This window comes from Lepidothrix coronata, unplaced genomic scaffold, assembly GCF_001604755.1.
Source record: "Lepidothrix coronata isolate B3197 unplaced genomic scaffold, Lepidothrix_coronata-1.0 Scaffold144, whole genome shotgun sequence".
In the NCBI taxonomy this organism is placed as follows: domain Eukaryota; kingdom Metazoa; phylum Chordata; class Aves; order Passeriformes; family Pipridae; genus Lepidothrix; species Lepidothrix coronata.
Window position 1 is genome coordinate 628,132 of NW_016690324.1, and position 21,282 is coordinate 649,413.

At 41.2% G+C, this 21,282-nt stretch overlaps 1 protein-coding gene across 3 annotated transcripts in view; it reads left to right on the forward strand.

The window, feature by feature from the left end:
- Window positions 1–21,282, forward strand: part of RNF130 (ring finger protein 130) — a 54,809-nt gene that overhangs the window by 26,615 nt on the left and 6,912 nt on the right. Inside the window, exons 4-9 of one of the 3 annotated variants that reach the window (XM_017827917.1) lie at window positions 296–367; window positions 2,222–2,304; window positions 9,137–9,233; window positions 10,257–10,452; window positions 12,468–12,561; window positions 15,394–15,541. In XM_017827917.1, coding sequence (XP_017683406.1) covers window positions 296–367; window positions 2,222–2,304; window positions 9,137–9,233; window positions 10,257–10,452; window positions 12,468–12,561; window positions 15,394–15,409 — 558 coding nt within the window. In that variant the 3' untranslated portion in view covers window positions 15,410–15,541. Of the gene's footprint in view, window positions 1–295; window positions 368–2,221; window positions 2,305–9,136; window positions 9,234–10,256; window positions 10,453–12,467; window positions 12,562–15,393; window positions 15,542–21,282 lie in introns of those variants that run through there. The other 2 variants (XM_017827916.1, XM_017827918.1) reach the window with 2 other exon arrangements.

Consider the following 21,282-nt stretch of genomic DNA (forward strand, 5'->3'; position numbering starts at 1 on the left):
CAACCCAGATTTGATTAGTTTTGCACACAAATGTTGGGTCACTTCTATGGACTTCTGTACAGCCCATGAGGTTTGTGCCCATGGAAGTGCCTTTGGGGTTTCAACTGTTGAGGTTTTTTTCCTTCTTGACAAATCTCTGTGCTTTGCTGTGTGTGCATTTTGTCTTATGTGCTGGCCTGCTGCCACAGTGTGTATTGCAATGGTATTACTGAGCCCAAATAAGTCATTATAAAGGACACTAATGAAGCTTGTTTAACAGGGTTAATTTGTGTTCTCTTCTTTGTCACTTTATTAGCGTCGTCTTGGAGATGCTGCCAAGAAAGCCATTGGTAAATTGACAACCAGGACAGTAAAGAAAGGTGATAAGGTATAATAATAAGATTTCAACACAATAAACTTTAGCATCATGTTTCATTCTTGCTGGGGAAACAATCTCAGTTTTTTCTTTCTGCTTCTGATTTATGGCCTTGCCTTCCTTGTCGGAGGCTGACTTTGTCCTGTGGCACAGTATTTTGTATAACTTAGTATATGTTCAATGTATCCTGTAAGTTTGTAAGCACAAAATAAGATTTTTGTGCTTAAATGCTACTTGCACTCCATCTGGCAGCTGTGACTGAGGGTGGTTTTGCGTGCTGGCTGGAGGGGGTGGGGTGCTGGCATGAGTACATGGGGTTAGCATTGTTTGTGTGGAATTCTGTAGGCTTAGAGTCATTCCATATGTAAGTTGTATAAAGTAAAAATAAATTTACAAGACAGATAATAGAAGAGAATCTCTTATGTAAAATACAAATAACCAGTAAGCTGAGGGAAGCATAAACAGGTATTTCATGAAAGATAGTAAATGTTACTCCAAGAATATTTCTTGCCAGTATACAAACTAAAATGTATGTCTTAAGTCCTAAATGTTTCCCATTTTTATGAGCAGTACTGCTTTGTCTTTGATTCTGAAAGCAAAAAATAGTAACTTAATCTTGCTTAATTTTTGATCTTTAATTTTGAAAGAAACAAAACTCCCATATATTTGTTGGAGGCTGCATGGGAGGTTTTTGATTTGATTTTTAAAATATTATTTCCTTGAGCTTTCTTATTGTGATTCCTTTTTATCTTTCTTATCAACACGCTCAGCAGTGGAAGATTAGGAAGTGACAGGAAAATTTGCTTCCAGAGAGAAGGCAGAAAAAGTATCTTTCTATTCTTCCTCCCTCTCTAAATAGTTTTATTTCAATACAACCTGTTGCACTAAATCTTTTCTGTGGGTATGGAAAAACATATGGATAAGGAGAACTTTTCTTGGTTAAAAGATGCTGTTGTCTTGACATAAATTCAAAAGTGGCAAGTGATATGTAGGTTGCAGTGCAGACAGCACATGCAGGTGAACAGAGTAGGAAAAACCTGTCCTTTCCAAAAGCAGCCATTGGGATTTACTGTGTGCATCCCTGACTGGTGCTGACCAGCAGTGCCTTGGTCTTGCTGTGGTCCCTGACTTGGTGTCTTGCTTGTAGCTTGTTGGCACTGAAAAGTATAATGAAGTTGAACTAAGAGAAGGCACAGCCTGTTTTGTGTCACAGGCCCAAAGATTAAAAATATGTATTGCTGATGCCATAACTACATCCAAATGAAGTCACCCCTTTTCAGTTGAAATTTTAAATTCTCATATTTAAAAATATAATTTTTTAAAAGTCATAAATTCTGGGAGAAAAAAGGAGAGGAGCCAGTCAGTAAGTGATCCTCATATTCATGTCTGGACAAGAATGATGATAATTCTGCAAGTAAGCTGCAGACACAAATGTGGGACTACTCTGCAATATGTAAAATGTGCTAGTTCTGGCTATAAAAGTGTATTACAGGATTTTTATCCTGCCAAAACAAAGAAACGAACAAAAAACCCTTAATAAAATAGAAGTTTTAGCTCCAAGTTGGAAGTCAAAAAGGAAATCTAGGAAAATCACTGCTGTATATTGATGTCACTGAACATTAGAATCATCTTAGGCCTTAGCTAATGTTTCAAATGATCATTTACCAGCTCTGGATGAGGGGAGAGTTTTGTGTAAATGAGATGCTTTTCTTGCTCAAGTCATGTTGGAATATAACAACCCAGTCATTGGTTTTGTATCTTAGTAGCAGCCACTTGGCACAATGCAGTTCATTTACCAGTCACAACTACTTTGACATTTGTCATAGGCTGAACTCTTGACTTGAATTTTCATTCTATTCATTTTAGGAAACAGACCCAGACTTTGATCATTGTGCTGTCTGCATTGAGAGTTACAAGCAGAACGATGTTGTTCGCATTTTGCCATGCAAGTAAGATAGTCAAAGTTGCTTTGTTTGGAAACTTTTCTCTTGGTGCTCCTTTGCTTCATTTCATGTAATGGGTGCATTGTAATTTACAAACACATTTGTTGGATGTTTCCACTCCTAATAACACTTTGGTTAAGACTGTGATGCCAGAAGGTGTGAAGGTGGGTGCTGGCACTGCTATGATTGTGGACATTAAACAGAATGATATTGAAGATGGGCAATTTGGGCACATTGGCAGTGGAACTGTTGAGGTTGCAGCGAGGTGGGGGTGCAGGTTTAAGGACCAAGTGGTGGGCAGACTCAAAAAACTTCAGTATAATGACCGAGGTACAGCTGCAGCATTTTGCACAGTAGATGTGCAACACTGGCTGCTGGTTTCTCAAACTGTAGAGAATGGGAATGCAGCCTTTGCAACCTTCATACCTCCTCTGTCATCAGTCAACCACTGTGCTGTCATCTGTCTTTGGTCTCTCCAGTGCAGTGTGATCTTGGCTTTTGCCTGAAGATTTGTACTTGTTGATTATTCTGCATTAGTTCTTAAAATATCACAACTTTCTCCTCCTTTTATGACATTCTCTTGACAGGTTTTTACAGGTTTTCAGTTTGTTTCCGTTCCATTCTTGAGTTGTTTTGGGATATTTGCTCTTTGAGAGATGCTTTTAAATACTTTTCCACCTGGTGATTGATTTTGATGAACCGGTACATTTTGGTAGCCTTAAGCATTACCAAGGACATCTTTCCCTTGTATTCTGAAATGCAAAGCTTTCTCCTTATCTCCAGGCATAAAAGCCACGTGTAAGTTATGTTCTATATATGCAGCAAGATCCAGTAATTTGGCCTGTGCTTGGTATATAAATGGTTCTGCATGATAGTCTAGAACCAACAAAGTCATGTGTTGGAGTCGATCTTCAGTCAGGCAGCAGCACATAAGAGCTCATTATTGGTCTCCTAAATCCTCCTGCAGGCTGTTCTGAATAGCTGGAATGTTTGTCTTCCAATGCTTCATGTATTTCTATCATCATGAAAGGAAATATCTTACTGATCAAAATATGTGTATGTTCTACTTCTGAAGCCAAAAGCCTAATTCAGTTTTCAGTTTGCTTTTCTCTATGTTCTTTACCTCTTGGACGGTGGGAAACAATGACCTGGATTAGATTTTCAATGTTGTTTTTGTTAATATACCCTACAAATGATTGTTCAGAAACTCTCATCAAAATATTTGGGAATAGAAGAGCTTGGTCTTAAATTGTGAAGATTTGGGAGCTTTTGGTCATGTGGATGTGTTGGCATTTTGTTTTTACAATTCAGTCATTTTTACTCAAGATGATGTGCTCTTGCCCTAACAAATGTACTCCCAAGTGTTAAGTAATTCCAGAGAGTTACATCATTTATTGTAATCTCAAGTGAATCTTGTATATGTGAATGAAGCCCTGGTCTTTGATGTTATGCAGAAGATTATTTAGAAATCAGGGGAGGAACTTCTGGAAACTGCACACCAGCTTTGGACTACTAAGATGATTGTGTGATTAAACTACCTCCTAAGAAAGCTTCACTTGTGTAGTTCAGGGTGGTGCTGTGAGGTTCAGTGATGTGGAATGAAAGTTCTCAAGTCCCACTCCTCTGTGCCTTTCTCTTGGTGCTGAACAGAGGGCAGGGGTAGGTCCTTTCCACTGAAAAGAGAATGAGTCTTCTCCTGGTAGAAAAATCATCTTCTCCCACTGAGCACAAGGCAGAGTTGGGATTAAAAGCCAACTTCCTTAGTTAAACAACTGCCCTTGTCCAAGGGGTGTGTTGCTGGTGTCCAGAGATAAGATACAGACCATTTAAATAAGGTGATCATTGGTTTTGGGTTTTTTTTCAATTAAAAAAAAAAAGTAGAAAAAGTCCTTTTCCTTCAGACACCCTCAGGGAGCTGCAGTCCTGCAGGCAGGAAGCTCCCTGCCCTCAGGGGTAGTTACAGCTGCTTCAGGGAGCCAGATGAAGGTGCACCTGGTTGCCACCTCAGCACAACCTGCCCCAGTGCAGTCTCCCATGTAAAGGAGAGATCAAGGCTCTTGTGCAGATCCCTTTCTGTTCTGCTTTTCACAAGAACGTGAGGTCAGTGAAGGCTCAGGTTACGTTCCTGCCGAAGGCTGTATGACAACTTTTATGTTCACTTTCTACTCCTTTTTTAAATCTCACTTTTCATGTGCTGCAGCTCAGCTTTAAGTTGAATGCAAAGCCATCTAGGCTAGGCACAAACAGCGAGATGGATGCTTTCCACAAGACATTTTTCTATTTGTAGATGAAAAGCCAACTAGTACGTGCAGAGATGAGCCCATAAATTTCAGATTCTGTGTAAGATTTTTCAGTCTTCAGCACCTGAGACACTTCTCCCAAAATCTTGTTTTGGAGGTTTAATCCCTTTCTCCTCCCTCATACTTCACCCTCCAATTTATTGCAACGTGCAATGTTAGTTTAGAAATAAAACAAACCAGCAGACAGGCAATGAAAGAAAACTACGAGAGTCCCTTAAGCCAGATGAGAAGATAAATTGTAAGAAAACCATGGAGAAAATGACTCAACCAAGAGGAAGAAATGAAAGGCTGGACATTTTTCATACTGTGCCTGTTGAGGAAGCTATAATCATTAGACAGTAGGAATCACTGACATGTGACATCCTTCCTGCTTTCATCAATTTAAAAGTAGCCTTTCCCTTTGGTACCACAATTGTTCTCTGCAGTTAGGTGTGGTCTGTCACTCTGTCCCTCAGTAGAGGAGTCTGGTCTGGACAGACACAGCAGGCAAAATCTGCCAGCAGCTGAGAAAGTTGCACCTTAAATTCTGTAGTGAAATACCATATTTGGGATGTAAAGTTTTGTGGAATGTGGGAAATTATAACCGATTTAAAAGTAAACTAAAGTGAAAAGTGTAGAAATTCAACTGCACTGTTTGCAGTTGTTCATCTTTTGCTTCAGAGAGAGTAATTGTTCAATACCAGCAGCCTATGGACATTCCTACAGTTTTAGTGCACAGAGGGACAAGGCAGCCATCTGTTTTAGGCTTAAAAGCTTGAGGAATGTGTCTTTTATGAATGTCATTATGTAAGTTAAAAATAAGTAGAGGAAGCAAATGTCAGACATAGCAAAACACAAACCTCATGGACAGCTTTCTTTATTCAGATAATTTTATTCTACCATCACACAGGAGCTGAGCAGGCACCAGGTGAAAAGTGATCAGGAGGGGGTAGTGTGAAGGACTAGTGAGAGATAAGGGAAGGGGAGAGCAAAGTGACAGGTTAGAGAAGAGCAGAGTGTGACATTGGAAAGGGCAGAAAGATGGCCTGGGAAGGAAGGAATTGACAAGATAGGAGAGCAATTAAAGGAGTAGTGAATATGTTAAAATAGATGGGGTTTGAGCCAAATTCCCAATTCCTGTACTTGGCAAGAAGGAGGAAAGTGACAAAAGTGACTAAGCCAGATTTTTAGATTTTCATGTGTTTGATTCTGTGCTGCTGCAAATAGCTGCCTTTTTCTTTTTGAGACCAAATTAACACAGTATCTTGATGGCATCCTTTCTGCTTTCTGCAATGCCTCTGCACAATCCCCACTTTCTCTGCTACCTGCTTGCAAGGACAGTCTCTCTCTTCCCCCAGCAATACTCTGTATTTGTGGGAAGCATGGAGGCAGCTCTACTCTGGCATTGCCTGCCTGGGGGTACACCTGGCACCTTCCTTCCCTCTGCAGCAGGCCAGACATCCCTCCTCAGCTGTGTTCCTGTCCTGGAGCTGTGTGCTCCCTGCTGTGAGGTTTGGACCCCTAGGATGAGGGCAGTAGTAGCCAAAGATGCCACTTTGCAGCAGCAAAGGTCCCTTTGGTGGGATACTGCACTGAGAGCAGGGAATTGTGGTGAGCTCTTGGGAAACAGCAGTCATTCAAACCCTTGTCCTGATGTGACATGAGAATTTGGAGCCATCACACCACCAAAAGAGCTTTCCCAGCTCACTTTTTCCCTGGGAAGTGCTGCAAAGGAGCCGTGATGTACAGGAGTTGGAGTTACAGTGTTCATGACAAGCTGGAGGGCAATTGGACTGGGTGTGCTGACAGAGTGGAAAAATACCTGCAGGTCACCTGTCTGGAATCCTGCCTGTGTGGGAGACTCAGTCAGTGCTCCCAGCCTGGCTGCTGGCTGAGCTCCCTTCAGCCCTGGGGCTGGAGAAGCAGCAGAAGCTGTGTCACACTTCACTCCCCAGTGTGTAACTCCTGAGGGAACATCATCAGCTGCTGTGACCAAGAGCAACTCGCTAGGAGCTCCTCAGATTTATGCTCTTGGGAAACAAATGACAGAAATAGGAAGGCAGAGGTTTATGATAACAGAAATTGCAAGGGCTTCCTTTGTCAGGCTGAGTTTTTAAGATAATTCTTGTTTACTGTCTTCATATCTGTATAACTGCTTTTTAACTCTTCCAAGCAGAGAAATCCAGACAAAGCCTGAGCCACAGTGATGCTATCAGCAAACTTTTTAAAGAGTAGAGAAACTGTGTAAGTAGTAGGCAGAGCCATGTTCATCTAAATCAATAACCTATGGAGAACTGCACTTCTTTGAAACACATTAATAAACATCCTTGAAGATTTAGGGACTAAAAGCCAAGAATTAGGAGGTCACAAAAACAATTGAGCTCTGTGTGTGTATATATATATATATATATATATATATATATATCAAACTGCTAATGACTTTTTAAAATAACTCATAATATTTAGTAGATGCATGTTGGCATTCCTATCAGTTGCCTGCATCACTTGATCTGAGTGCTTCTACAGCACTGATTAGCTGATAACAATATAATAAAGCTGTTTTCATACTTCTGTGGAGTCTTGATGTCTGCTCTTTTCCAAAATATTAGATTTTCCGGTCTGTTCTACTTTAAAAAACAGACTCCAGAGACTTACAAGAAACATAAGCAAATAAAAGTCATAATTTGCCAAACACAGAAAAATAGCATCTCTATATGTTTCAGAAGGTTTCAAACCATTTTCTGTCACCCAGGGTTTCTAAACATTGTTTCCTGTAGTTTTGCAAGTAATAAAGGGAATACAATAAGACTTAATAATAATAGAAGTGAGTCTCTTCTGGGTAATTACTTGAACAGAAGGCACTGTACATATCCTGATTTTTATGGTTTCCATCTTGCTAGAGGACACAGGCCAGCCAAGGGACTAGACTAGCTGAGATATTCTGCAACTTTCTGTTCTTGCATTATCTGAGCTATAGATAAGCAAAGTCCTTTTGCTCCCTGTCCATCTTTTGACTATTTTACACTCAAAATCTGTGCATCTTTACTTAGTACAGATAGGACATACACCTGTAGCTGCCTGGAACCTGATAACGTTCATGTTCTTTAGTCCCTCCATTAGTCTGAGTAGCCATGGACAGAACATAATTATAGACTGTCTTTTTCCATATTTGTTGACAGTTTCAGGAGGTTCTTTCTCTTGGGTCTCTTTCCAGAGATTTCAAAGAGAATTATCTGGTAACATGCCTCATTTGGTCTCTACTTTTAAAATCCCAAGGGCTGGGTGGCAAAGAATTTCCAGACACCATGACGAGCTTACTGAGGCACAGAGCAGCAAAGCATAACCCGAGAAAGGAGGGGACAGAGGGTATATCAACTTTATGCTGCCTTGGGGGCACTCCTGACCTCTTACAGACCACACTGCTGCCTCATAGATGGCAAGAACTCCTTGTTCTGCCCCTGCCCCCTCGCCTGCTGGTTCCAGAGCACAGCTCTTCGCTGACTAAGCAGCCCTTGTAATTGCTGATCTTTGTCATGGTCACCAGTCTGTCGTGTTCCGGTGTGCCTGCTCTGACTGGCTTCTTGCTCTGCAGTCAGTGCCACTGGAAATGAAAGATCTGGGATCTGATCACAGGAATTATCACAGTGATTCAAACTAGGTTATTAAGAGTACTTGCTAAAGCTATATTGTGTAGAAAGTCTAGTGATACCCACTTCTGCCATGAATATGCTCTGAAAAGTTCTTTGCCTTCTGAAAAGCTAGGAGGGCATTTCCTTTACTTCCTTTAATTTGGATGTGTTGTTTTGGTCTCTGCATGGTCCTTCCTTGATATATTGGTTTCTATCAATCCCAACACTGTTACATTCATATTCAGGTGTGTGACTAAGATTTTGTATGCGGTGTAGGTGGCAAGTCACACTGTGGTCTGTTGCAGTTCCCTGCTCTGCAAGTACAAGTCCTGTTTGCCTTTCCATCTTTGAAAGATTATTCCTTTTTTTCTAATGACTATCATATGATGATGGACATGTTTTCCTTCTTGATATCAAGAAATACTGGTTGCAGGAAAAGCCTTCTTTTTACTTTGATGTGATAATTATAAAAGCCCTTTCAAAGTCAAACATAAGCGCGTTTGGGTTGGTTCCACTGACTTGTGAATAAAATTGACTGCTGGTGGATCTATGTTCTTCCTACCCCATTTATGGTCAGGTTCTACATCAAAACTGAGATGAGACTTTACACAAGATTGTGATGGAAATGGTATGACCCTAATTCTTCTACCCATGTGTATATTCACAATAAAGGGTGAAAAGTAATTTTAAAAATCTTGCTTTAAAGTGTTTCTTCCTAGTTGAACCATTAGTAAAGGGTGGTGAAAGCAAGCAAGAGGTTTTGATTTATTTTTTTTAATTATTGCAATCAACACAGAATATTGGCAATTCTAAAATTTGTTCTGCTGGCTTATTTAGAAAAACAATTATCCAAAATTTTGTTGAAGTACTTCTCATTGTATACAATAGAATTGTTTACAAACTATGTATGTGCCCTCTCTGTTCTTCTAGGCACGTGTTCCACAAAGTCTGTGTGGATCCATGGCTCAGTGAGCACTGTACATGTCCAATGTGTAAACTGAACATTTTGAAGGCACTGGGAATTGTGGTAAGTGGATCTACTGCGAGCTCCTCTTCCTCTCATGTCTGAGACCCAGAACAGGAGGAATAATTGTAGGGGAGAGAGAGGGAATGGTGTTACAGCATCCTTACTCAGAAAGTGTTTGAGGTTTTTTACTAATTTCTTTGCTGCTGATTTGTTGTTCTTCCTTTCCTTAGTTGCTCGTTGAGAATATATTGTTGTATTTGTATTTAGAACAATTTCCTATCTACTGGAATTCTACTAGTTTCTCTAAAATCTTCCCTTTTCTCAACTCCTTTGAATACTTCCTTGTTAAATTTACTCTGTAAATCTCTTGGTTTTGTGGTCAGCTGTAGGCAGTCTTAAATTTGTTTGCACATTAAAAGTCACACCTTAGCTGAGTGGCTTCTGGGATCCGAGGACTGCTTTTGTTGACCAGTTCATAAAGGGATAGCAGTGAAAAACTTCAAAGAGGATTTTTTTAATCTTTCCCGTATGGGGAAAAAATCCTCAAGTGGGAGCGATGCTCTTTTCAGAAGGAAGAGAGACCATATGGAGAGACTGTCTAAAGTGGCTTTTGAATCAAGCCAGTGAGAATAATCAGGCCTCCATTTTTAGCTGTGTCAGTTGCAAATTTTTAAGAAATAGTTGCACTTACTTTGTGAGTGATCAGTTTTTGCAATTAATGACATACCTGGGTTTTTAGAAGAGGACACGGCAGAATTCAGAATATATTGTCATGGCTCATTGTGGTAAACCAGACAGGCACAGGCTGTGAAACAAGTGTGTTTGAGTCCCTTCCTTGAATCTTAATCCTTTTGAGTCCCTTCCTTGAATCTTAATCCTTTTTTTCTGCTTCTTCCTCCACCTCTTTAAGGTAGAAGTTATTAACTCGTGTTTCTCTCCCATGCGACCTCAGGGACAGCCACAGCGGCTGAAAAAGCGTGTGTGTGTGTGTGTGTGTGTGTGTGTGTGGTTCTACTTAATTTATAGGTTTGCTAAGTGCAGAATGTTCCCCCTGGTAATGTGGAGTCGGGTTTTTCCCCCCAGCCAAACGTGCCATGCACAGACAACGTAGCCTTTGACATGGAGAGGCTCACCCAGGGGCAGCCGGCCAGCCGGCGCGTCCACTTCGCCCCCGACAGCTCCCTCAGCCTGGAGCCCCTGCGCACCTCTGGGATGTCCCAGCTGCCACAGGACGGAGAGCTGACACCGAGGTCAGGGGAGATCAACATCGCAGTGACAAGTAAGTTCCCTCTGGCTCCCAGTGCCCTTCCGTGGCTTCCTGGAGCTCTGTGCTGCAGGGCCGTGGTGATGGATGTCCCCGCAGGGACAAAGGTGACCTCGGTGTCTCTGCAAGAGGCATATGCTCCTTATTGAAACCAATAACTCTAGGTAAGACAGTGCCAACACTTCCATTATTAATGGTATATCCATTTAGATCTGCATGTGAAGAGCCCTGGATGAACTAAAATGGCACCGAAATAACCTTCCTGAATTTGGTAACCAGGACAAGAGTCTGGGTTGCCAAAGCCATTATTTATCCTTTCAGAATACATTACGTGCAATAATTTACACAAATATAAATATTTGAGCTGATTACTATTTCTGCAGACATTTTTTCCCCTGAGAACATTGCTACTGGAACTCTGACGTCACTTAGCAGGTGTTTTTTCTTACAAAATTTGTGAATTAAAAAAAGCATTTGATGTACCAACATTTGAGTATTGTCCAAGTGTTTTATAACATCAGAAAACTGTTCCTGCGCTGCTTGCAAGCTCTTATCCATAAGAGCAGCATGGAAAATTTCCACTCACTGGATTTTACCTAGGGTTTTTAATGTGCAATAGCACTATAATGAATACAGTATGTGTAGAATTGCATCATTTTTCCATATGCTGTACAGTCTCAACTTGATGCATGAATGGTTGTTTTGCTGGCTGAATTGCAAAAATAGAATCCGTGCACATGTACAACAGTCTAATTTTCTCTTTGTATTTTGCTTATGTGCATCTGTGATCTAGATTTTGAACTTGGTGGCGCTGTTGTGACTGATGCACTCCATTTGGGTGTTTCTTTAGATGCTGTAGCAAAGTAAATGTCTCATTTAGAAAAATCTCATCTTATGAAAAACGTAGTCTGTATGTAGAAATGTCCTGATCTGAGAAGGGAAAATCCACATACGAAGTCTGGATTTTCTACAAAGCCGCTAAGTCACTTTGCCATCCAGTGTTTGACCTTTGGTTCACCTTGCACTCAGCTCTGTTGAACGAGGGCAGATCTGTTGCTGTGCTGCTCCCTTGTCACGGGTGGGAAACCTCTGTAGTTTTCACTTTTCACTGATTGGTTTTACAGAAGGTGTTTTTACCGTCTGTTCCCAACTGTAGTGCTGCTCGTGCACAGATGGGATGCCAGGGTAAAACAAGAAATAATCAGCAACAGTTCATTCTGACAATGTTTATAAAATAAAGCTTTAGAAAGGGCTGTTGAAATGTTTGGGTTTTATGGATGACACATGCATTCTTTGATGCATGAGAGTTAAACCAAAAGCCATATTCGACAACAGTGTTTGTATTCCAAACTGTTACTATATGCCAAATTGATTTTGGGGAGGGAGAACTCTGAATAGTGAACATTCTTTATAATAGACTTCTTTATACTATGTTTTATTTTGTTAATGGGTCTGTATGTCTACACTAATGTCGGAAGTTATTTTTCCATGTGTATTTCTGTCTATTAAATAGAAAATTCTAGTTATGTTTTACCGTTGGGCAAACTGTCCTGGGGTTTGTTGGGTTTTAAGTAACACTATAACATTTATTTGGGAGGGAGGGGTCGAAGACACAACTGAAGTGTGACAGTACATTGGGTGTGCTTACGTGAAGAGCCACATCTCACCAAATCTAACCCGACCCTGACAGTCTTTCTGACTTTGGGGGGTGGACAGAGTTTTCGTTACGTTTTCCCTTGATCCCGCATTTCACTTTACATTGTTAAGTAATCTTTCTTTATCACTAACCCTTGGGCTCAGCCAGGAAATGTTGTGCCATGCTTTTTTTCCGCACCTCTCTCCACTTCTTCTTTGCTAGCCTTCTCCCGTCAGTAACTCTGTGGCTTAACCTCCTTCTGCTTCACCTCCTGGGGCCAGTCATGGCTTAGAAGCCTCTTGCCTTCCACCAGTGGTGTTTGAGGGGAATATTGGCATCGCTTTGACATAAGCCTTCTCCCACGAGTGATTTCCTCCCTTTCCTTTGTCAACAGAAGAATGGTTTATTATTGCCAGTTTTGGCCTCCTCAGTGCCCTTACACTCTGCTACATGATCATCAAAGCCACAGCTAGCTTGAATGCTAATGAGTAAGTAAATATTCAGATGTTTCTGTGTATTTCTGGTGGGTGTGTGTCATGGACAACATTGGGGATACATACCAAGGGAATAGAGAAGGGGGAAAACACAGCTGTCAAGGAATCAAATTCCTTTCCTGCTTTTCTGAAATGCAAGTATGTCTGTTTACTGTAGGTTTCAGGGTAACATCCAGAGGCCCTCTTAATTTATATTTAGCTGGATTGTCTGACGAAATCTCCTTGCTAAGTGGAGACCTGAAACGGGGGAAATAGAGAATATTTTATGTTCAGTTTTTGATCAGTGGTCTAGGTAAACATTAGATGTCTGCTATTAAATTCCCATGTTCAAAATACACCTGGCAGAGCCAAAAAAACTACCAGCAGTTACCTTTGACAGTTTTGACCTCAATTTTATAGTCAAATTCATATTAAAAAAAAATAAAATCTGTATTCCTAGTTGGCACACTCTCAGCTAAGAAAAAACAAAGTGTTTAAACAGAAAACTACCTTTTTGCTCTTAGGAGAGGGAGAGATGAAAGCAATGAATGCAGTACTGTTTCTTTTTTAAATGAAGAGATACTTGCTTCCCTGCTTTCTTAATTTATACAGAACCCCCCAGCCTCCCTTCAGACAAGGTGGACAAGAAATTACCCTAGCACATGCCTTTCAGTCTCTTTTTTATAGTTCTGTGTGTGGGCAAGTATAAATCTATTCTGCAGATCTATTATCTAGGTACATCTAGCTATTCTCGTGTAGATGTATGGAATATCTGAGCTCATGATATATGTTTAATCATAATTTATTTATTTACTTGGGAAGGCAAAGTGTCAACATCTTTCTTTATCTCTGAACATCTTGACGCAGCTGAGTTTCCATTAATGTGTTGATCTCTCTACCAGAAGTGGGGTGAGATTCAAAGGCAGTCTGCTGTGCAGCCTGGAAATGTAGCTTTATAAAGATAATTTTCTTCCTTTTTTTTTGCTTGAGATAAGAGAAAGAAGGAGGTTTTTTACTTTTATTGCTATTTGGAAAGTATAAGGTGTCCTTCTCAGTAAGATGTAAACAATGTCTAATAGTCTCCAGTGTAAAATTTTAGACAGTCACAAGCTAATCATCTTCAGGAGGGGCCATAGCATTGGTCATCAGGGATCTTTACCACTAAGTTGCAAATCTTCCTTTCCTCCTCTTTTCACATGCTGATTCCAAAAAGGCTCCATGAAGAAAAGTTTTAGAACTTCAAATAGCCCTATCAAGTCTCCTGATTATTATTTTTTTTCCCCCATTTGTCAAAATCTTGAAATTGCATCCCTCAATCGGCAACTTGGCAGCAAAGCTGCAGCTGAACATAGTTCATCTGCCCAGAAGAGTAGCTTGGGAAAGCATGGAGCAGGAGGAGCTGTAAAACGGGAATGTCTGCATTTCCGGGCGCTTGCACGTCGTTAGGGAGGAGGAGGAGCTGCAGCCTTGTGGTGTCATCCAGATGTGGGCACCGATAGCAGCTGCATTCCTGCCTTGCCTTGCAACTCGTGGTTGCCTTTTGCTCAGTGGGATCTGGGTCTGTTTGTACTGGAAGGACAAGCTGCTTCACACTGGCAAGAGAGGTTGGGCCTCCAGCAAAGTGTTTTCACAGAGGGTGTGGTGGTACAAGGAGAGCACCTTTCCCGAGTGATAGGAATTGAAATGCGAGCTCATACGAGTGTATACTTGAGGCAGATTTAAGGCAACTCACGACCACAGAAACCAGAGCTGTCAAAAATCACTTATTTGGGTAAATGAGGTACCTTGCTGTAGCCTTTAACCTCAGCTCAGCTTCATCTGAATCCTTTGGGATCTGAGCAGCCTCCACAAGTGCTGCTGTGTTCGGCTACTCATTTCAGACAGTTTGAAATGACGCTAATGCTCAGATTTATTGTTTCATTGACACCTTGTGTTCCCAAGTGCCAGACAAAGCATTTTCTGTGCTGAATATCGTGCCAGATATATGGTAGCCCCTTCTCACTGCAATTTTTATTAAATGTCATAACAGCATATCTGCTTTTTATGCTGCTCTCCATTTAAAAAGCAATGCTGGCATACCCTGCCTTTGTTATGGTAGTGTTTCAGGAGGAAGCAGAGGAGTTTTTCTTATCAGAAAACAACAGCATCAAGAATGAGTTCATGTAATATGCTGATGCATGTAAAAGGTGCCAAATATTCTCCTTTAAAACTCACCTAAAACCATATCCTGTTCCTTTTTTTTCTATGTCCTTTCCTCAGCTTAAAGATAATTATTTAGACCAATAGTTCTGGTGTTGTGAGTATATACATATTTAACTGTGTATATGTATGTTTGTGTATATGTATATATACACAGGTGCATTTTTTAAATAGTTGTGATAAAAGTAAACATTGCCTCAGTGACAAGAGAATAAGGAACCAGCTGCTTTCTCTTGGTCTCAAAATATCCTTTCAGTATTACTGTTAAAAGATTTAGGCGGTGTTTGAAAGGAACAGAAGCAGCACATTTTGCCTTCCTGCTTAGGGAACAGTCAGAAATTACTGTATAACTGTGGGTTTCAGCCCAAAAAGCCCAGATATTGGATAGCACCACTTAGAGAAAGTTTTCAGTAGCAGATGAAGTGTCCTCGAAAGCTTAGAAGTGCTCAGACCTCTGGCTGTCCTGTAAGAATGACATGACAAATGCAGACCTCTCTTAATGCTCTGGCCTTGTATAATTAGTCACTTTTCATTAGCTTACTTTTACAGGATTTTTTTAAAAATTTTTTTTTATTTTTATTTTTTTTTAGTATTGGCAATATTAACTTTAACATAAATATTTTGTTCCTTTTTTTTTCTGCCCCGCAGAGCAGAATGGTATTGAAGAAACGCTTTCCGGCCGATTGCCTCGGAGAGAGACACCTATTTTTATGCATCATTTATCGATCATGCAGCACAAGCAATTATTTAGTACATTCTATTTTTTCATAAAATTTGCTGATGCCAAAGCTTTGTATTAAGGAAAAAGTGAAGAAATAAAAAAAAAAAACTTTAATTATGAAATCTTACTCTGTGAGAACTTCATTCTTCTTGGGCTTTCTGTGTTAGTACTCAAGTCTGAGAGGATTTTGTAAATTTTACAAGGTGCTTTATTCCCTTTGAATGATTTCATCATTGCAGTTCTCTGTTATTCTCCATTCATTTTGGGACACAGGAGTGGAAATCTCATGCAGTGCCGTCGTTATGATGCCACCTACCACTGAAGTGACTAACAAGTATTAGTAGCAATCATTTCATACCAACTTATTAGGGGAAAAAAAGCTGGGCCAAGCATTCTTGTGTAAGTCCATATAACGGACTTACCTTGACTCCAGCTGAGCATTAATTTGAAATAGGAACATTTTCTCAGTTTTTCCTCCTGTAATGCTCCCCTGTCGCACTGGGAGCACGGCAGTATAATTTTTGCCTTGAGGTCAGGCATTGCTGAAGGTTTGCAATGCTGTTGTCTCAAAATACAAATCATAAACCTTTTCTGTCTTTTACTTTCACCCCACCCTTCTTTTTGATAAAAGTGAAGCTGCTCTAAACCGCTTCTTCCTTCCTAATAACAAATGGAAACATTGCGTTTCCCCCGCTGTCGTATGTGAAACTTCCTTTCAGGGCTTGATGGGTTAGTTTTGATTCAAATTCAAATCATTTGATGTAGAAACTCTATGTAAGCATGTCCCTTCTTGCCATGGCTTCTTTACTGGTGAGGAGGCAGAGGGAAAACATCTCTCCTCGCTGTCCTCGCTCCGGCTGTTTCACACAAGCTGACTTATGCAAGCAGAGTGTGAGTAATTTCACAACAGTCAGTTAAAACACGGGGGTCTGAGTCCCAGCCAAATGTTAGTGCTTGAGTTTAATCAGATAGGTAGATGAAGGTAACAAGTCAGGAAGGAAAAAGTAATTGACAGAAGTTAAAGCCTATTCTGTGTTTGGTTGTTTTTGTTGTTCTGGGATCAAGATGTAGACATTCGAAACAGAATGCTTTCTAAATTAATTAGAGAGAAGCAATTTTACTGTAAGGTTTAATTTTTTTATGTACTGGGAACCAGGGGATTTAATTTAATTTTATTTTTATGTATAGGCACTTTTAGAAGTTAGGAACACAGCCAGATGCTGCATTAAAATTGTTTCTTAATTCTTATTTGTCCATCAGACTTCAGCTGAGAAGGCAGGTTTTATAATAAGAAATGAAATGTGTGATAGCTTCAGTGCATTTAATAGAATTCTTCTTCAGTGTGTCCTTGTGAAATTCTGAAAGAAATATGAAAACAATCAATAGAGCAGTAAGTGCCTTTTGAAAGACTGGAAAACCCCATTGGACTTCCTCATGGAAAGAAAAAAGCTTCAAACATACTGTGTCTGAGGACTGTCTGCTTTTAAAGTACAGTGTGTGTCAACTGAGTGTTGTTGCCAAAAATGGAGGAATGTGGTTAGAGCATGATTTATGTTACGGGCTATGATATATGTTTTTTTCACCCATCTCTCAACAGCAATAGTAGAACTGATAAGTTTGTGCTTGTCTCCTGAAAAAAATTCCTTAAGTGCTATTTAGTGCTGTTGGGAGGGATGTGCAGAGACAGCCTGAGCAGAGTCATGACCCAGCTGCAAAAGGCACCACAACAGCTCCAGTTCTTGTTTCTTCTACAGAACAGCAGCAGAAGGAGAAGTTGAGTGATATTTGGAATGGAAAGGCTGACAGGACTTTTTAGTGAATCTTCCTCTATAGAGGGAGATTCACATAGAGATTTAAATAACTCAGCACCATCTTTTCTAATTTTTTTTTGAGCCTCTAACAATTGTCTCAACAAAGTGTGAATAAAAACATAGACAATTTCTGCTAGGTTACTTCTAGATCAGGTGAACTATGACTATCTGTTAATGAAATAAATGTGTTCAAAGATGGACTTGATTTTTTTTTTACTCTGGATAGGCACAAGAAGGAAATTCCCAAAGTTTTTCATAGAATCACTTAGGTTGGAAAAACCCTCTAAGGTGATCAAGTGCAACCATTAACCCAGTGTTGCAAAACCCACCACTTTAAATGCCTCGATCCAGCCTGTCCAGATCCCTCTGTGGAGCCTTCCTGCCCTCCAGCAGATCAGCACTCACATCCACCCTGGTGTCACCTGCAAACATACTGAGAGTGCACTCAGTCACCTCGTCCAGATCATCCCTAAAGACGTTAAACAGGACTGGCCCCAGTACTGAGCCTGGGGGAACACCAGTGACTTGTCACCAACAGGGTTTAATTCCATTCCCCACCACTTTCTGAGCCCAGACATCCAGCCAGTTCTTAACCCAGTGAAGAGTGTACCTGTCCAAGCCAGTTTCTCCAGGACAATGCTGTGGGACACAGTGTCAAAGGCTTTACCAAGTACAGGTAGACACATCCACAGCCTTCCCCTCATCCACTAAACTCATCACCTTATTGTAGAAGCAGACCAGGTTAATCAAGCAGGACCTGCCTTTCCTAAACCTGTGCTGGCTGGGCCTGAGCCCCTGGTTGCCCTGTATGTGCTGTGTGATCACACTCAGCATGATCTGTCCCATGACCTTCCCTGGCACCAAGGTCAGGCTGTAGTTCCCCAGATCTCTCTTCCAGCCCTTCCTGTAGAGGGGTTTTTTGCTAAACCTCCAGTCAGCTGGGACCTCCCCAATTCACTGGGACTGCTGGTAAATGATGGAAAGTGGCTCAGTGAGCACTTCCACCAGCTCCCTCAGTGCCCTTGGATGGATCCCATCCGGCCCCATAGACTTGTGCGTGTCTGAGTGGTGTTAGCAGGTCACTGACCATTTCCATCTGCCCCGTTGGCCTTTTTCCAGTTCTTACCCACTCAACCCTCACCATCATTAAACTCCAGACAATCAAATCCCTAAGGCACAGGGCTACCCCAATGCCTCTCCTTGCCTATCCCTTCTGAAGAGCTTTCAGCCATCCATGGCAGCGCTCCAGTTGTGGCAGTCATCCCACCATGTCTCCACGATGGCAACCATGTCACAGTTTTCCTGATAAGCTGGCTTCAAGGAAACAGTGCTTTATGAATAATCCCACTCTGTTGTTCCTTAACTGAGAGGGTGTTTAAAACAGATCGTCTGAGACAGGGAGTGCTCTGATCAGATTCCCACAGTAAGAAGCTGTCATGCCAGAGGAGCTGTGGAGGGACTGCAGCTTGTGGCAGAAGATGGCCCTGATTAATGACTAAGGGCATTAAAATACTTTCAGATGGAAAGGGAACACCAGGTGATGCTTAGTCCTGATGCACCTGCAGTGCTGTGTCTCTTGAATTTTTGGCCTTGGTATTGTGCCCAGTTCTGTGGCATCCTTTGATAGGTATAAAGGTCAATTCCAGGGTAATATGATTATTTTCAGCCTCAACGCAAGTAATAGGAAAAGTTCTTTTAAAGTGTATAATGAAGAATAGTGGCAGAGAACACTGAAGGATTCATTTTCTTATATTAAAACTGCATGCAGCCTTCCCATTTGTTTTCCATACCTAAGGGGTAAATGTTGATCTTTCTTAGTAAGTGCAAAATAGGAAGAACAGACTCATGAGCTGAATTTGGAACTGCGGATGTTTGTACTTGTCCTTAAAATACATTTATTCGGTAAATTTATCAGCTGGACTGATGCCACATTTTTAAACAAACATTAGCAATTTTCTGCATTAAGAGGAGCGTGGCTGGGTCACTGTGCCCTGCTGACTCTGCTGCTCCAGCCGTGGGCTGTGGGCAGTGGTCCCGACCTGGTTAATGGAACACCTGAAGATTGAGTGCTGGAAAACACTGAGGCAGCAGCTGGATCCTCAGCCCCGGGCGGGCTGCACTGCATGAGAGAGGAGACATTTAGGAAAAGAAGGAGCAATGTGTCCCAGAAGTGGTATGGAAGCCAAGAGATGTCTATCTGCATGGAAACATGCAGCCTCCCTGGGAGTGGGTGGCTTGCTTTTCTTCTGCCAAGGACAAAAACATCACAGTAAAGAATTTTAGAAGTGTAAGATATACGCTACCTATTTCCAGATTAATATAAAATATTTTTTGTCAGATGACCTCTCAGCCTGTTGATTAAATCTCTCCCTCGAGTCTGCTGGAGTGGAAGTCTGGGTACACAGAGGAGATGATGGCCTGGGCTGTCTGCTTCCAAACCTGTGTTTGATTTCTGTGTAATAAAAACAAAAGCAACACCAAGCTTTTAGAAACCGCTTTGGTTTGTTTGAGGATTGGTTGTGTGTAGCATTGCAGCAGGTGGAGGAAAGGGAGGTGAAACATCCAATATCCAAGGCTTATTTCAACTGCAAGCTGAGACTCACTCGTCAAAAATTAAATTATCCTGACCCATAACACAATCTTGAAATCAGTTTTATCTGGTATAATTTCAAAGCAGGTTTGGGGTTTTTTGTTTGAATTATAAAATCACTGAGGTTGGAAAAGACCTCTAAGATCATCAAGTCCAGTTGTTGGAGTCCGACTATGATCATCTGGAAAGTCATAGTTCCAAGTTTATGTTCCCTCAAATACTCAACCCTTATTTATTTGTATTTGTTTATTTATTTATTTGAAACCTGGATATGTGCTCCTGGCAGAGTGAACGATTCAGTCCTATGCAGTGTAACTACTAATTTCACTTTGTTTCAGTTAACAACGAGATCAGAAATAAATTAATTTGCTTATGAGAACTTCTCCTTGTGAATTTTGGAGCGAGTGTGTGTACTCGCTTTTGGTGGTAAAAGAGCAGCAGATCTGTTGCCCAGCTCCAGTTTCTTGCTGTTTTGAGCAAGGATTTGGCCTGGGCACACAATCTCTGTGCAGCTCAGGAAGGAGTTTGCTGCAGACCCAGATGGCAGCTTGCTGGCACAGCATGCTGAAGTTTTCATGGAGTCCATCTACAGAGTCCCTGGCTCTCCCAGCCAGTGCTGCTGTGATTCCTCTGCTTTGATAAGTGCAAAATTCATCTTCGCTTTTGCTTTTACACAATCATACACATTTGATTATAACTCTAGTTTTTCATTTTTAATCATAATAAGGACTTACCTTTTGAGTTTTTTGAATCTGTGTCTTTTGGGGAAGGAGAAAAGGTGTTTTGGACAATAACAGCTGAATTCTTCCTTTCTCATATCTTCTGTAAGCTCTTTATTTTCAGAATGGCGTAGGCTGGGCTCAAAATTTGGCAAAGAAAGGGGGATTTAAGCTCCTAAGATCCGCCAGGGCTAAAACTGCAATCCCCTGAGGATCTTGCCTCACTGATGCCTGAAACTGGAGGCACCTTGGTTTGCTGAGTGCCTTCTTGATGAACTTGGAAGCTGTTCAGTTGCCTCCAGTTTGGCTCATGTAGCTGCCTGATGTATTGTAATCTAAGCAGCTCCCAGCTGTTCCCTCCTGGGATTGAGAAGCCAGGTAATGAAGTGCTTTGGCCAAGGGCCTGATCTGATAGATACTTTCAGAGAACCGTTTGTGTAGCAGGAGGGCTGGGCTTCTTGCAAAACACGTCTGTGGGTTCAGAGAGCCACGGGAACACCAGGCCACCAAGGAAAAAAATGGAATTCCATTCCCCACTTTATCAACAGCTGCTTGGTGCTTGGTTTGGGTATCACCAATGTTGGAGAAGAGGGTTGGGTAGCCTTTTGTTTAAGTGTAAGGAAATACGTAGGTGCCTTTTTCTAGAAGATGAGTCAAGTGGATGAAGGTTGCAGAGCTCTGGAGGGGGTCAGGCTT